Source organism: Platalea leucorodia (genome assembly GCF_965183815.1).
Source record: "Platalea leucorodia genome assembly, chromosome: 3".
NCBI classification, from domain to species: domain Eukaryota; kingdom Metazoa; phylum Chordata; class Aves; order Pelecaniformes; family Threskiornithidae; genus Platalea; species Platalea leucorodia.
This window is the reverse complement of record NC_138825.1, coordinates 101,463,105-101,479,314: the sequence shown is the minus strand read 5'-3', so window position 1 is coordinate 101,479,314 and position 16,210 is coordinate 101,463,105. Positions and strand designations below refer to the sequence as shown.

The 16,210-nt window shown below is 40.1% G+C and overlaps 1 protein-coding gene across 1 annotated transcript in view; it reads left to right on the top strand.

The window, feature by feature from the left end:
* The window catches only part of MLIP (muscular LMNA interacting protein), a gene marked incomplete at its 5' end in the record, with an annotated part of 117,263 nt that overhangs the window by 46,816 nt on the left and 54,237 nt on the right, over nt 1-16,210 (top strand). Inside the window, 3 exons of the mRNA XM_082305991.1 lie at nt 1,918-2,286; nt 8,228-9,856; nt 15,353-15,424. Of these exons, the coding sequence (XP_082162117.1) occupies nt 1,918-2,286; nt 8,228-9,856; nt 15,353-15,424 (2,070 nt within the window). The remainder of the gene's footprint in view (nt 1-1,917; nt 2,287-8,227; nt 9,857-15,352; nt 15,425-16,210) is intronic.

The window sequence follows — 16,210 nt, the reverse complement described above, 5'->3', positions numbered from 1 at the left end:
TTGAACCGTTTCTTGGCTTGTGCTTCGTTTTAATTACAAAGCCTACCAGAGATGCAGAATCATTGCGCAAGAGAAGGCTGATATCTGCTCAACAGATTGTTTTGCCTTTGGCAGAGTTTATGTTGGAAGGAAACCCTTGCCCATCTCAATACTGTCCTCTGTCAGTCATGCAAGGGCTATATTCTTGGCAGACAAGGGGGGATTCCTTCCTGATCTTCATGGGAGAAAGGGTGGTGTGTGAGGAGTGTTATCACATGGGAATCGACCAAGAGTTGGTCACTGGATCCTGGTTTCAGCAAATGCCAGTGCTGTGGCTTCCAGCAAAGGTGCCAATCCCTTTCATAGCTGTGTAGTAATGCATTAAAGTGAAAGCTTACTTTTTGTTTTTGAAAGCTTGTCCCCATGATTTCCCGTGACGGTGAAGCCAGCAGCACAACATTCCTGGTTCTCCTGCCTTTAGCCAGCCCATAGTGTTTGTTATTCCTTTCCTGTCTCACAATGCTTAACAGCCTCTTATTTTATTCCATGCTGCTTGAGCGGAAACTGGAACCTTCAGATTAATATTAATGCTTATGGTGATTCTGCTCTTGTGTAACAGCTCCTTCCTTGGGACATTGCTGGGGCTGCACTTCTTGGTGCTAATAAACTTTTCACAGTCCTCTGACCTGAACATGCTCCAGCATTTTCAGTGGCCTATCTGACTAAAAAAGGGGTTGGTCTGGGCAGAGAATGGACATGTTTGAAGACACATGCACTGGAATATTATCCTCAGGATGTTTAATTCATGAGTTACATATCCAGCCACTCAGTATTGGTTTTGCTGTAAGTAGTGCCTTGGGTAATGCAGAATCAGGTATTCCTGACCTCTGTCTCCCTGTGTTTCTCTGTAGGCAGAGGAAACCTTTCCTGGCAGTTGATGCAGTACTGAGGCCTTCATAGCACTGATTACTCCCTTTTCTAAAATGTCTAGAACCTGAATAATATTTAAAAAAAACCAACCAACTTCAGATAATGAAAAGAACACCTCCAAAGTAATACTGGTGTTATTCCCCTTTATGATCCAATTTTTTTTTAAAGAACTGAGTTCCAGGGACTCGTGGAGCTGCCAGTGGAAATTTGTCATTACTGTATTCCTCAATCAGGATTCAAATATGAGCCCCATCTACAGGCTTTCTTTTGCAGTACACAATATTTCTATTTTACCTGATTTCTCCTTCAAGAGAAATATGATTTACCATAGTAGTTTCAATACTGAATGATTTGATGATATGCGTGTCATACGCCCTGCTTGCACTACTCCCACTCTCATCCAAAGCATGCTTGAGAAGTTACATACTGGAAGTGGAAATTGCGGAAGATACGAAGAACAATTGTGGTCTGTGCTGAGAAGCTTGAACATACAGTAAAGCTCTCTGACCTCAGATTCTTTGTCTGCTCTTTTCAGAGAATCCCCTGGCTTAAAGGCCTTTGTTTCTTCATTAATATGTATAGGTTTTGTCCCAGATTTGTCTGTCAGAGTCCTCTGAGGAGCATTGTCCGCTCCCGTGGATCCTGCAGTCAGGATGCCTTCCCATCGTGTCTGGCGTAGTCTGGTCTGACAGCTCATTCGGCTTGACTGCACCCTCCTTTTTGGTTCCTGTGCCAGCGCCAGGCTCGGGCCATCGTTTTGATCAGAGTCCCCTGTTGCTCTGCAGGTCGCTGGGAAGGCAGCCCCCGAAGCATCGGCTGGGGGTTGGAAGGGGAGGGCTCCTGGGGAGCTGGTTTCCTCTGGATGCTCATGCCCAAATTCTTCATTTGCCCTCTGCACTTTTGGTAGCACAGTGCCAGCCACTGCTGCAAGCCAAAATTACTTCGCATTTTGGGGGAACACAAATAAAATGCAGCTAATTGGGATCTTTTTCCTTGTATCTTTTGCAGTCTAACGTAGTCTCTGAGGAGCTGGCCTTAAAGAGTGGGGCCAGACAAGACTGTGTGTCTGCCATCTGTACAGACAGCACCAGAACAGCTTTCCAGTCCCTGGGGTGTAACTCGAGCAAAGGAGAAATGCAGGAGAATGACCTTTTTAAGGCTGAGTTTATCCTGATTACGGACTCCGGTGATGAAGATGAAGTAGCCGCTGCCTCAAACAACATTCATCTGCCTTCCAATGGCTACGGTCCCATCAGCGCTCAGCTGCTGGCCACATCCCACGTTTCCCCTGGCACCAGCGCAGGGAAACCTCCTGGTGATGGGCACGTTCCAGGTGCTGCACTTTCCCACAGCACTGCCGATCTGCAAAAACATCAGGTAACCTGCTCTTTAAACTCTAGAGCTAACCTTTGCTTTCTAAAGCTTTCAGGACATGGACACAGAGTCAATTTATAAAGCAGCTTGGCCAATTTGTTCTTTAATTAGCATTGTTGTTGGCCATTCCTGTAACATTTGAACTCTAAGGAGTTGTCCCAGCCCTTCTCACTTACTGCCTCTCCCTATAGCTCTGGTTTATAAATCAAGCAGGTAATACATATCTATTGTTCTTTCCTTTAAGAGCAGGTCAACATGACAGCAAGTTAATCAGAAGGTGTTAGATTCCTAGCTAGTCTAAATTGGCTAATGTCGTTGAAATCAATGGAGCCAGTAGATCATTTGAATTATTAGCATCAGACTTCTCAGGCCTATTTTTTTCTCAGCACCTGCTGCAGCCCTTTATGCTGGAGAAAGAAGCTGTAAAAATCCCATTATTCTGACTGTTAGTTAGCACTGACTTTGCACAGGTGTAATGAACTAATGAAGTTGAAAGGTGCATTTTATGCTGATCTTTATAGGGCACATTTATTGATTTATTAAAATTTTAAATTGCCAACGGGAGAATTCAAAAAAGGGTCTTTGAAATGTTTCATTTTCAAAACACATCAATCCAATTTACTGCATGAAAAGTTAATATCTCTCATCTTGGAAAGCACTGATAGTTTTCAAGGACGTATATGCAGTGGAAAGCTCTGCCTTTAGTAAAATAGCAACATCCTTCTCACATGGAATACATTCAGACATTTCCTTTGACCTCAACAGGGTTTCCATGGGTTGAAAATGCCATTCTTCATTGATCATTGTAAAAAATGTTGAGCATGGCTACTTTGTCTCTGAAAATGAATAGAACTTCCTATCTTGTGTTGAAATACTTGTGCTACTCAATTTTTCATCAAATTCAGTGTCAATTTTTGATTGAGGAAATTGTGAATAAGGAATTCAATCTGGTTTGGGATTTACAGCATTAAGAAATATTAATTTCTTCCAAAAAACTCCCAGTGAAGTCAGTGAGAATTTTACCTGAGGAAGGTGTAAAAGCATAGATAAATCTATGTAGGGGAAGCAGCTTGTAAAAGAATAATTGTCCTAGGGAAATACAAATTTACTTCGGCAATGTTCAATATGCAGATTCTGCCAGGCTTACTTGGATGGTTTATTTAAAAGCTATAAATTGGGTGGATTTTTTGCAAGACTATACAGAAAAATTCATATGCTGTAGCCTTCCTAAGCTTTTGATGACTTGACAAGTAAACAGAGATTTGCCTGGTAAAGTAACAGAAAATACAGATTGCAAAGAACAAGGAATTAAAGCCTAACTTTACTAGCTATTCACCTGAATGTGAAGAGAGACAATACATAGTATGGGTAATGCATATCTCATCGTTATTCTTAAGTTGCAGTTTTTCAAGACTGTAAGTACTTCCTTAGTCTTAATTTTCTAAATATCTCTAGCTGTCTCTTATCTCTTCATAAGAAGATGTTTTTCACGAAGTTGCTTTTCACTGATGTTCTGATTCTTCTTCAATGTTTCCTTGGGCATCACTCCTTCTGGCTTACTATCTAATGAAGTATTATCAGTTCAGAAATTAAGGAAAATTACAAAATGATTAAATAGATGTATTATTTATCTGTTGGTAGATTTCCTATGTACAAAGGATTCCTTATAGGGGTTACCTTGTCAATTCTAGGATTATAATGGCGGTATCATGTCCCACTTCAGAGTTATTACATAAAACATTATGTTCATTTAAAAGCATAATTAGAACATGGGTTTCCTGTCAGAGATGAGAAAAACAAGAACCAGCATTGGGAACTATTGTGTTGTACAGTGGATCACTCCAACTGAACCAGAGGGCTCCTACAGCTTCATTTGTTTCTGACTTTTTTAAAATTAAAGAAAAAAAAAAAGAAAAGCATCGAAAAAATGGAAGCTTCTATTGTTCTTTGAGGTGTAAAGGTCCTGACTGATGTTGGAAAATGCTCTCTCATATTCAAAGTCTGAAAAAAATAATCAGTTAAAAAAAAATCTGTTATTCTGGTCTTCTGGTCATATTTGGAACTTTTTGGCGCTAGTTTACTGCTTATATATTGTGCCTTTTTTTTTTTTTTTAATGTTAAAGAGCGTCTAGTTACGTGAGAGAGAGGCAGACTGACTCCTGCCCTCAAGAGTGCACTCTTTGGGGTGCGGGGGGATGTGTCTGCTCCCCTGAATGCCAGGACATTAGTTCAGCTTGGAGAAACTTCTTGACTCATTGTGGGGCATCAATAGCCAGAAGGCTTGTTTAGCTAGTCAAAGTCACTTGGCATTTCTCTGTCCAGTGCATGTCATCTGGTTTGGCTTTTCTGGACAACTCAGTCAAGAGTCCCTACAAACTCCTGCCATTGCCAGGAAGAATGCACCTTCCTTGTTAGGAGAAACTGGACTGTTCTGAATGGCATCTATATTAACTGGGTCTCAGCTCGCAGGATGATTTACTGTGCTGTTTCCAGAGATTTTCCCAAGTTTTCCACAGTCTTCAGTGCTTCTTTCTGTCCTTCTGGCTTTCAGGTTGCAGGCTGTGGTAGGGAATTTATTTTTTTCCTATCTATAATCAAATTCTACTGAGATCAAAGCATGGTTACCTGGCTCCAAGACCAGGTCTACATCAAGCCACATCCTCTCTCAGATATGATTTCTGCCTTTTGGACTCTCCGTTTGTCACACTCTTTCCCTTTTCCTCTTTGACCAGCACATCTCTCAGGGCCTTGCTGGTACAAGTAACCACATTTTTTGTGCCCTTCCAAAACAATGATCTTACCAGAAAGACCATTTGCCTTGTGTCCAGCTCATCTCTGCCATTTCAAATGTGCTGAATGTCTCCTGGGCAAGACTGAATACTAAGATTATGACCTCTTTGATATTTCTGGGATCATCATCTATGAGGCAACAAGATCTTTTTCAAGTTCCTTGATCCCTTTGTGCCAAGGTAACCTTGCCACCTATTTCAACTTTCTTTATATACTTTTGGGAAATGTGTATCTAAGATGCTCCGGAGAAAAGAAAAAGGCTTGTAGTTGAATCACAGACCAGAGGAACACAAACCTATTTCTGTCACTCACTTACTCTGCACTAATCCAGTACAACTACAGAAGTGTTTTAAACCAGTAGAGAAGCTGAACAGATAAAAAAGGCAAAACAAATCCCATTGATGGATGGAAGTTGTTGTATCTCATCTGCTGGCACTGGTGAGGCTGCACCCGTAAAACCATGCTCAGTTTGGTGGCTCCTCACCCTCAAATTCAAGAGAGATGTGAAGAAGGGAATGGGGGTCCAGCACAAAGCTATAAAGGTGGCCTGGGCACATATGAGCTGTGACTGAGGGAGGTAGCTTTGTTGACTCCCACCAAGAGGCAGCCAAGGAGGTATCTAGGAACAGCCCACAACTACTTGAAGGGTAGTTACAGAGATGACAGAGCCAAACTCTTCCCTGCAGTGGCAGGTGAGAGAGCAGTGGCCGCAAACTGAAGGATGGGAGGTCCCAGCTGGACCTCTGGAGAAGCTTCCTCACTGGGAGGTGGTGCAGCACTGACACAGGGTGCCCGGGGGTGCTGGAGCCGCCTCCATTAGGGCCTTTAGAGACTTGGTGAGACATGGCCACAGCTGACTTGACCTGCTGGTGTTGGTGAGAGCCCTGCTTTGAATAGGAGGCTGGACTAGATGACCTCGAGGAGTCACTTCCAACCAACTTTGATATGATTTTCTGATCCTGTAAATAAGAGGGCAATAATCTATAGATGTACTTAACAGGGTAATACAATAGCAAAATCTTTTCAGAAGACTTGAATAATGGATCAATTAGCTCAGCACATAAATGTTCAGTGGTGTTCAAACTGGAAGAATACTACAGCAAAATGTCTTTATCATACTTGCAGGAGCATATTTATCATCTGTTACCATGAACATTTTCCTAGCTGCTTATAAATCTTTCTTATTAAATTTGAACTAATTAGAAGTCATTGCACATCCTGCCTTTTCATTATGGAGTTTCATATTTGTTCCTCATTTTCTTTTAATCTGTTGTCTTTGTAAGGGAAATTGATCTATTCTATTTTGAAATATAGAGATTTCAATAGAGATTTCAGGGGTTTTTTTGGTAGTTGATCAACTCACTATAAAATTCATCAGGCTGCTCCAAATTATCAGATATATTACCATGCTGCTTTTTAACTTGTTAAATAATTTTCTGTTTCGTGACATATTTAATAACAATTTTTCATGATGCTGAAATATTGGTAAATTATTCTCAATTTCCAGTATTTTTTCTTATTCTTAATTAGTAGCTTTTTCAATGAGCATCATAAGTTCTTAATCCAATAGAATATATGGTATAATGGTATCATGGACATTCATTTTTATATTCTAATATTTGTACTGTATACATCCATTGGCTTTCCATTTCGGAAACACACATACAAAATAAGGTGAGGTTAGTGTGGTTGTAAAGGCATTCTGACAAGTGGTGTTTATTTTTATCAATTAAGGCTTTTCTGAAGGTATCTTGTACAGAAAATATCTTCAGTTTACAAGGCTTGCTATTTGTTTGGTATCATTTAGCAGGAAGAGCTCATTTTAAGTTGTATGGGCTAATAGGGTTCTGTTGTGCATATTTAGCCCATATTTAGCATTTTAGGTGCAGTTTAGCCTTTTAAAGCCTGTAAGTCTTGCTCTGCTGTCACAGGTTCTTCCAGAACGTGCTCTAACTAGAAAATTATGTTTTGTACTTATTTTTGTTTTGTGATGTATCAATACTATGTGATATAATAATAATAATTCCTCTCTCTTATGGGGAAGATATTTGTATTAAAAAATAGGATTCATAAGCTGAGCCAAAGCCATGCACAAGTCATGTATGTAGAAACGGGATGTTATAATTGTCTTTTATAGAATTGCTTAAGCTTTTCAGTGTATCAGACAATAGATAAATAGGCGTTCTTATATTTATACAACGTTTGTAGGAATTAGAGTCAATTTCCCTGCTTTCAAATTGCTCAGTCAAAAGTTAGGTGATAATTTGTCACCTTTTGGTTTTACAGTTAACTTAGCTCACTATTTCATACTGATATGTTTTATTCATACTGTGTATACCCCAGTTTTTAATTTCAGCATTATAATAACTTGGAAGATTTTGAGAGAAATTCTTTCTTTAGAAGCATAAAACTGTATAAAAGGTTGATAATATACTTGTATGCTCTAATTAGTTTTGACAAATCCTAATTAGAACAGACCTAAGAAAAAAGGCACTCATGAAAGAGCTCATTACTGTTTTATTAGTGTATTGTATGACTGTGGAGAATGGGATAAGGACTCTTATATGCCTGCAAACTGTCAAACGCACTGCTCTGTGAATGACAAAAAAAGTGAAAAACAAACTGGATGTCTGATTTAAGTAGTTCTGAGCAAATTTCTTGTTCTGATATCACAGTGCTGCAGAAGGTGGTGTTTACCGAATGTGAAAATGAGTACTTGACCTGAATCTCATTTACAGAAAGGCTACTTTCCACTGAACTGGTAAAGTGAGATTGGACAATATTGCAATTTTCTCACTTTATGTTGTGTTTACGCAGTGTGAATGACATCACATGATTCTGGACACTGATGGCACAACTGTCTTGGGTTTTACATCAGATGAAAAATACAGTAGCCTTGAACCTTGTTTATGTCAACAAAACTGAGGTCTCATAAAAATAAAGTAACACATAACTTGTCTGCACTCAGTCACCTCCCTTGAGAGCCGTATCCATCAGGCTGTATCCCCGAGTTTAAGACAGCCCTGTGCTTTTAACGCACAGAGCAGTACTAATGGAAACACTATATGCATCACTACAGGACTGGTATGTGGGGTGCTTATCAGTTCCACAGGTTCCACCTATATTAACATTTCTGTTTTTCTTTTTTCTCCAGTTAATTTCTACTCTTTCCACCTCTGATCATCTTTCCTCTAAACCACCTGCTGTCCACTTAATTTCTCCAACTAATCAGAAAGTAGTGTGTGGTGCCATGGTTAACCTGAATCAAGCCTCTTCGCTGGAAGACTCCTGTAACAACGGGCAGTCAGCAACTGGGTTTTCTAAGCAAGATCCATCTCTCTACTTTCAGTGTGCTTCCCATAGTTCACCCTCCTCCATGTCTAAAATATCTTCTTCTGCATCAAATAGTTGTTACTCCACTCCTCGCCTCCATGATAACCTACAAACACCAAGTCTCTATACTGCTGGCTGTGTTTGCAAAATGGGAGACTTTACCACATCCTCCGTTCCAGCAAAGAGCTCAAGTCTTTCCCCTGATCCTCCACGTTCAGCTGAAATTCAAGGATCTTCAGCTCAGCCTTTATCCCCCAGTTCTTCCAAAATATTGAATGCTTTATCACCTATCCCTGTACATATAATAAGACATTCATTATCTCCTAGCCCTAAACCTTTGTCTCCACCCTCTCTTTATGGCTCCTCTTCAACCATATGTAGTATAAATGAGCCTTGCACACAAATGTCATCTAGAGGAAATTTAGCGAAGTCAGGAGTCAGATCCCCTCTGCCAACCAGACTGACCCTCTTAACTGCTATTTTGAGATCAGGCTCTTCTCAGCGGAGACCGCTTTCCCCTGCTTCTTGTCCCACGTTTTCTCCTAGCTCCCTTGGTTCCTCAACACTCGCAATAGATCAAAAGTCCAAAACAACTCCCCCAACCCCCAAGAAATCTGTTTCAAGCCCTCCTATAAGGCCAGATTCTCCCAGCAGAGAGGAATATTGGCTTTCAGGATGGGCTCGGCATCTGCCTTTACCCTCCAAGCCTCATCCTGCCCCTAGGGCGAGGTCCCTTTCTCCTAAAAAGCACCTTCCAGTCCGAACGCTTTCTCCAGATTTCCAAAGTCCTCTGTCATCCCCTGTCTCTTCCCATAGAAAATCAGTTGCCTCTCCAGGTTTGCAGTCCACACTGCCTCCTCCTTGTGCCCCAGCACCCTCTTCCCTTGCACACCCTACCTCTCCTTCTCCAGAAGGCCTGTGGTATGCTGCCTCCAGGTCCCGGGCACCTCAGAAGTCTCAGAGAGTACACACTTACTCACCCATCTTTACCTGCCGGTCATACCCTTTGCTTTCTTCTACCAGTCCTGGTGGTGTATTCTCCCCCACCCTAGAAAAACACTCATCTCCTTCCCCAAGTCTTTTGCATTCAGCTTCTAGATCTAAATCAGATTCATCCCAAACGTCTGTTCAGGAGATGAGTACCTCCTCTCCTACCCCTTCAAGTGTCTCAAAGCAGTGTTCTCTCTCATGTCCTTATTCTACTCCACCAGTTCCACAAACTGGTAATATTAATTTCCATCCACTGCAGCTTAATTCTTCATTGGTGCACACAAATTATAGGTCTAACTCCTCCTCTCCAAGACCTGAGCAATCTGCCACCTCACTGGTGCTAAAGTGCAGATCTCCTGTCTCAGACAAGTCGCCAGGCACACTGCCATCAAGACCCAGAGAGCTGACTTCACCACAATCTTTTTCCCTGCCTCCTGACCATGAAAACATCAAACCCAAGGTACTCTTGGTGCATGCTTATTTTCTAATAGTTCTTTGTCCCAGTAGGAAAAATCACATCTGCGTTGCACAATGCTAGTAAAATATATGAGCTGTGGAAAAAATGTTTAAAAAGGAATTGTTTTTGTATTGATAGTGAAGATAAAGACTAAATCTTACCATATCAAATTGCTAGCAATGTGTTCTGTATTAGGGGAAGATGCTGTAGGAATCCTTTAGCATAAAAATAAAATACTTTATTCATGAGTGGGAGGAGATACTACTGAAGATGGATTTGTGTCCAGTGGCTCTGATATACATTTGGTGCACTTACTTTTGAAGCTCACTTAAAACACTGGTGTGTCAAAAATAAACCATAAAACATGTTCTATACACCCCATGGTAATGTAAATCCTCATGCATTCCCACTGAAAGCAATAGAAGTACGGTGATCTTAGGTGCAGGGCTGAGCTAGAAGCATGATCTGATTGATGTTAACTGGTTGTTTCAGTGACAACCATTTCCCAAGCACCCCATGCCGCCTGTCCTCCCTGCTCCCCAGGAGGCTGTACTCACCCCAGCTGTTCTGCACCTCTCTGGGACCAGCCCAGGGGCACGGCTGAGCTCAGCCTGAGCAAGGACTATGGGGCCAAGAGGCAGAGAGGGAAGACAAGGACAGTCTCCTCCTTCTTCCCTTTCGTTGTGCTAGACAATGAGGACAAGGGAAAACCAGCCAAGCTTCCTACAACATGGGCTCCTGCAAATATGAAAGTCTCACACTCGACAGATCAGCCACGCTCCTGCTGTTTGTCATCCACCCAAAGGCGGGAGAGTCCCAGCAGAGTGAGAATAAGCAATGATGGCAATTGCTGCAGGAGGGCTTGGGAACCAGTCACACTTTAAACCTAAAGATAAATCTCAAGAATGGGAAGGGGAGGGGAAGGGAAGGGAAGGAAAGGAAAGCTGATAAAAAATGCAGCAGGTAGGTGAAAACAAAAGGAACTGCTATGCAAAGAGAAAGAGCTGGTAGCAGAGGACATCAGAGCTGCAGAAGGCTTTCCAGCCTTTTTTATCTTATCTTTTCACTCCATGCTTCCTTTGTGCCTCCTCTTGCTGATATCTGAGCTCTGCCCATCACAGAAAGGCTATCATAGTTTATTGATTTATTTGTTCACAGCACAAAATTACAGCCTGGTCTGACAGATCAAGTTGTGTCAGATGTGTTCCTAACAGCTTGGCCATGGCAGGGGTGACTTGAACTGCTTAGAAAATGTTAATTGAAAATGAGAGGTTTAAATCAGCACAAAGTAGCAATTGTCATGAATGGTTCTTTTAAAAACCAAACGACCCAAGAGGAACCATTGTGCCAAGCACAGCTGTACAGTGTCGCTACACCCTGTCAGTATTACTTAATGAAACAAAATGAGAAATGAAATTGTAGAAATTCAAAGAAAAAAGCCCCCGAGACAAAACTGGAAGGCATGACTGAGCCTGCAGATTGCAAAGCAGTTGCAGTTTCTGCTAGTCAGTGCAATGAGCACTGTGAAAGTCAGAGGCGGTAAGGAAATTCTCTGCTTGTGATACAGAGTTGTTCCCTGGGTTTATATTTGCAGAGGTTATTATACCCTTTCTGTCCTCCCTGCTGTCCCTTTTCCTGCTAATTCTGCTTTACCATGCGATATGGTAGCACTTTTGAAACTGCCCCATCACCCCATTGAGACTGGGAGAATGTTGGCCAGTTTGACAGACTTGGACCATTAGTCTGGGGCAATTTTTAATCACGCAGACAAAGCTGGCTCTACTGGGGATGCAGAAGGTCTGAAATCTCTAAATCAAATGCAGCTGGGTGTTCAGTGCAGGAAAGGTCTCTTGTGGCTTTAAAATGTGAGGCTGAGACTTCATTTACAGTTAGTAATAGTGTGCATTCAACACCCCCCTTTCCTCCTGCTCTCATTTATTTCCATACCTAATTTACAGCATAGCTCAATGAACTTTGCTGATGTGTTAATGGTTCCAGGCTCTCTGATAACACTCCAGCCTCAAATCTCAGTATATTTCCAGACAAAAAAGGAAAAGATTGAAGAGAGACAACATTAACATCCTAAGCAGCATTTAGGTATCTTTAGTACCAATCAGCTCAACTTTAGAACTAGACAAAAAGCAGGTTGCGCTATCTGTTGACTGTTGATGCATGACACATTTTTTGCATGCATGAATGTACTAAGTGAATATCAAGGGACAAGCACAGTATCTAGAAGTGCTTGTCTTTAACATGTAATTTTGCAACCTTAATGTTAAGACATGTGTTAAACCAACACTTATTAAACCAGAATTTTGACAGTAGATGTACTTTTCAGTATTCACATCAAACTGTTTCATTAGCATGATATCAAAGCAATTATGCAAAAATGATTCTTTAATGGAGAGCTTTTATATGCCTATGCCTATGCCTATGCATGCACCAATTCATGTAAATCAAAGATTAACCTGTGAACTTATTTAACTGTTTGCATTCGTATATATAAACACATGTGCTTTCTCACGCTTTATATGTTTATCTTTATGTTCGCGAATGATTTAAAAATATGACTGTTTTGCAAAGTGAGTGTAAACATAAATCCACAGATCAGTGTGAAGTGTGAACTGTGGGTGACCACAGGAAATACAAACCCTCTCCCTGGACTTGGCAGACACTTTAATAGTGTCCTCATTGACCTAATATAGCAAAATGAACAGTAGGATGGAGTGGAGACACATAAAAATTTCTGATTCTGCAGGAACAGATTAGAATAAAAACTTCTGGCTGTTGTTTGAAAACACTTTGCAGTGGTTTCATGGGCTATTATTTCTACATATGCTTTGATTTTTCCTGCTTGAATGTAGCACAGGAATGCATGTAGATCTACCCAAAACAGCTGGGGAACAAACTAACTGTAGCAACATGGAGCTCAGCAGAGCTGCAAAACCTACCACAAAGCAGGAAAGATTACTCATGAGGAGCTCTGCACTCTCATGGTTAGTCACTGATTTTAAGCCTGTACAGGTGTGTGTCTAGCAATGCCCTGTGGGTGCCCTGCGTGATTCAGCAAGAAAAGTAGGACATTTTCCCCAAAACTCCCCAGGCTGATATTTGCCCGAGCTTTGATATTGGAGTTGGTTTGCTTCTGACTGGACCATGGAGCAGGCCAGCAGACCTAACTGTTCATGGCTGTTTAAAAATATTGCTAGATTCCTGTGAACCAGATTATTAAATGTATTTAGGCATTGAAGAATAATTTTAAGTAATGTGAACTAATGTGTCAAGAAACATATTCATATAGACGAGAAACTGAATTAAAGACTTTCCACTCATCTCAGACACTGTGACAACAGTACATTGCTCACAGGTTCTACAGTATCTGGAAGTGATAAAGCACATTAAAGCAGTATAGAAACTTTTACATTTTAACAGTCTGATATGTCTTCATTTGGTTCATATAGCAGTACAACTAACTTCAAAGCGGTCACAGCATTCTCATCATATAAGATGCCCATCTCATCATGTGTAAAAGCCCATGGGCTAGTGAAGACATTGCATTTTGTTTACATGTTCAGTTATATAATTTTCTTTATTGGATATCAATTATAAACAAAGTTACCTTTTGTGCATATACCAATTTTAATATTTGGAATTTTGGCCTTCCATCTTACTTCAGTGCACAGTATTTTATGTCTTTCTTACCTGCATATAGATTTTGCATATACATAAATATATGTATGAACCTACACACATTTATAGCAAAGTGTTGCTACCTAAATGTTCAAAAGGCAGGATTCAACTGACATGACTTTTGACATTTGAAAGTTAGATATCCAAGCACAACTTGGGCAATTCTATTATAGCTAATGAAAAGAATATGGTGTATTTACAGGATGATTTTATTTTACCTTTCTAGGTGCCTATTTTGGGATGAGATGAATTATCCTGTAGAAATGCCTATGACTATAAAAGGCATTAGTTCTGACTGAAGCACCTAAATGGTAGACATCCAAGTTAGAATCACTAAATGTCACATAAGTTACTACCCCGCCCCCCAAAAAAAGAAAAAAGTGCATTCCAGTATTTGCATTCATCTACTTTGTCAGACTGTTCATTCAATATTATTATTGTGATTATTGACTTCTTGAATGTCTGTCAGCCTCCAACTTCTGACAAAGAAATATGAGTAAAGTCAAAAGCAAACATAATATTATGTATAGAAAGAATTAAAAGGTGATGTCCTACAATATTTCAAGAGAGGTGCAAAGATGATGTAAGTTTCACTTATCTAAATTAAAATTTTGGCCCCTCTGCTGTCATCAAGACTTTTATTAGATATGAAGGAAAGAAAAAAGTGACAAAAAACCAACCCAAAGTACAGCATGCTGCTCAGCCTGTTATCTCATAATCACCAGTATTCACTGTTGCAGACAGCAGTACATTAAAAAACCTGTACTGATTAACAAGTAACTTTATTTCTGGGTGACTATCACAGAAATAATCAATCAATAACAAAACTATTCTTGTGTAAATTTAGGATTTTTGATTAGAATGTTGCTGAAAAGGGAACTATGTAGCGAATCCCTATTTAATTTAAAAAAAAAAAAAAATTCAGCAGTCATGTGATTAAGAATCCTAGCTCTTGAACTCATGTAGCTACAGAAGAATCTCATCAATCATTTAAAAATTACTGAATTCAACCTCCAGAATTGCAAAGAAAATGTAGAAAGTATGGTTTCTAAAGAGTTAAAAATAACTGGGCAAGCTAATATAGTCTAAAATATAAACTGTTTAAAAAAAATTTTAAGGCCGATCTTAGAATTTTTGTACCCATGCATTTTGTATGGTTTAGATTGTCAGTTCTGTATGCTTGGTTAGAGTGTGAAAGTTCCTATACTTGTTTTGAAATATTTTTTTGGGTGGTAGAGTTACTTATTCAGGGGATGAAAAGCTGTAGTATGACTTAAATGCTAGCCAGTCATGCAAGTAATTCAGCATTTAAGGATCCTAGTCAGTCTCGTTAAAGTCAATCACAGAAATCCCTCTACTTAGTGGTCCAGGATCACACCACACAGCAGCAGTTGTTGAGGTGTATGTACTGGCAAAAGTAGCTGTGCATTGTCATAGCAAACCACAAGCAAACTTGGAAAAAACTCACAGCCTCTCCTGATATTCATTTAAGGATAACAGTCAGTAGAAAGTGGTCAAAACCACTTTGGAAGTTATAAGCTGGTACAGGGAATTCACTTCGTCCTACTTCATTCCTAAACCCAAAAGATGTACATTACAGTCCTTTAAAATCTCAATAAAAACACTAGATTTTCTTTAAGAAATAGCTTTGCTAGGTAATACATAAGTATTGTATTGTTGCAACGTGTCTGCAAGACAATTGGAATTGTCTTTCATTCTGTCGTACCTTTCCCCTCTCTTCCCTCTCTTTTCCTCTCCCTCTTCTACCCTGTTTTACTTCTCTTCCTGCTTTCTGGTTTACCCTTTTAGCAGTACAAGATCAAGACAAGCTACAAGGCATTTGCAGCAATCCCTACAAACACATTACTTATGGAACAGAAGGTTAGTGTTTGCTCAAAGACATGGGAATTGCGTTGTATATTTGAGACCATTCAACCTTATGTACATATTCTGGCATTTCTGTGGGGGATATTGCAGAATGTAAACTCTGGGAACTAACTGCTCAGGATTATAATTCCAACTATTTTTCAGGGTCAACCACTTTCCACTGAAGATCAAAGCCTTCGCTAATCTGCATTTCTGCAAATAAATTTACTGTAAAAAAAAAAAAAAAAATGCCGTAGAGGAATTGCCATGTATGGCAACATCTGAAAGTCTGTTTTGTTATTGGAAAGTGTCTGGAGCACTGCTATTCTGGGACCTAGCAATCAGTAGGTCTTGGTCAGTTAGTGATTATTCAGTGGCTATGCTTATACTAGTAAATTTAACATCCCAAGATTCGCAAATTTAACCAGCTGTATTGTTAAACTGTGAGAACAGTCCTGGCCAATGCACTGGCCTCTGTTAACTACCATTCTCCCAAACAACTTCCCTGAGCACTTTAACAGTTAGCATGGGCCAGGGGTCTGTTCCCAGTATGTAGTTTGGGGTAACAAACTTTTTCTAGAGGGTAGGATGATAGATCCAAAGAAGAGTCTTTAGTGCATTTATTTACTACCAAAACCACAGCCAACAAAGACTGGGTTGTACAGTCCTTATTTAGATCATGCAACTTTGGAAGTCAATTGAAAATTTAAATTTTGCATGAAGGATTCACCTTCAGTGCTCACCAATGTCTATTTTTAAATTTTTTTTCCCCAAATTAGTTTTGCACAAAATAGTCCACTA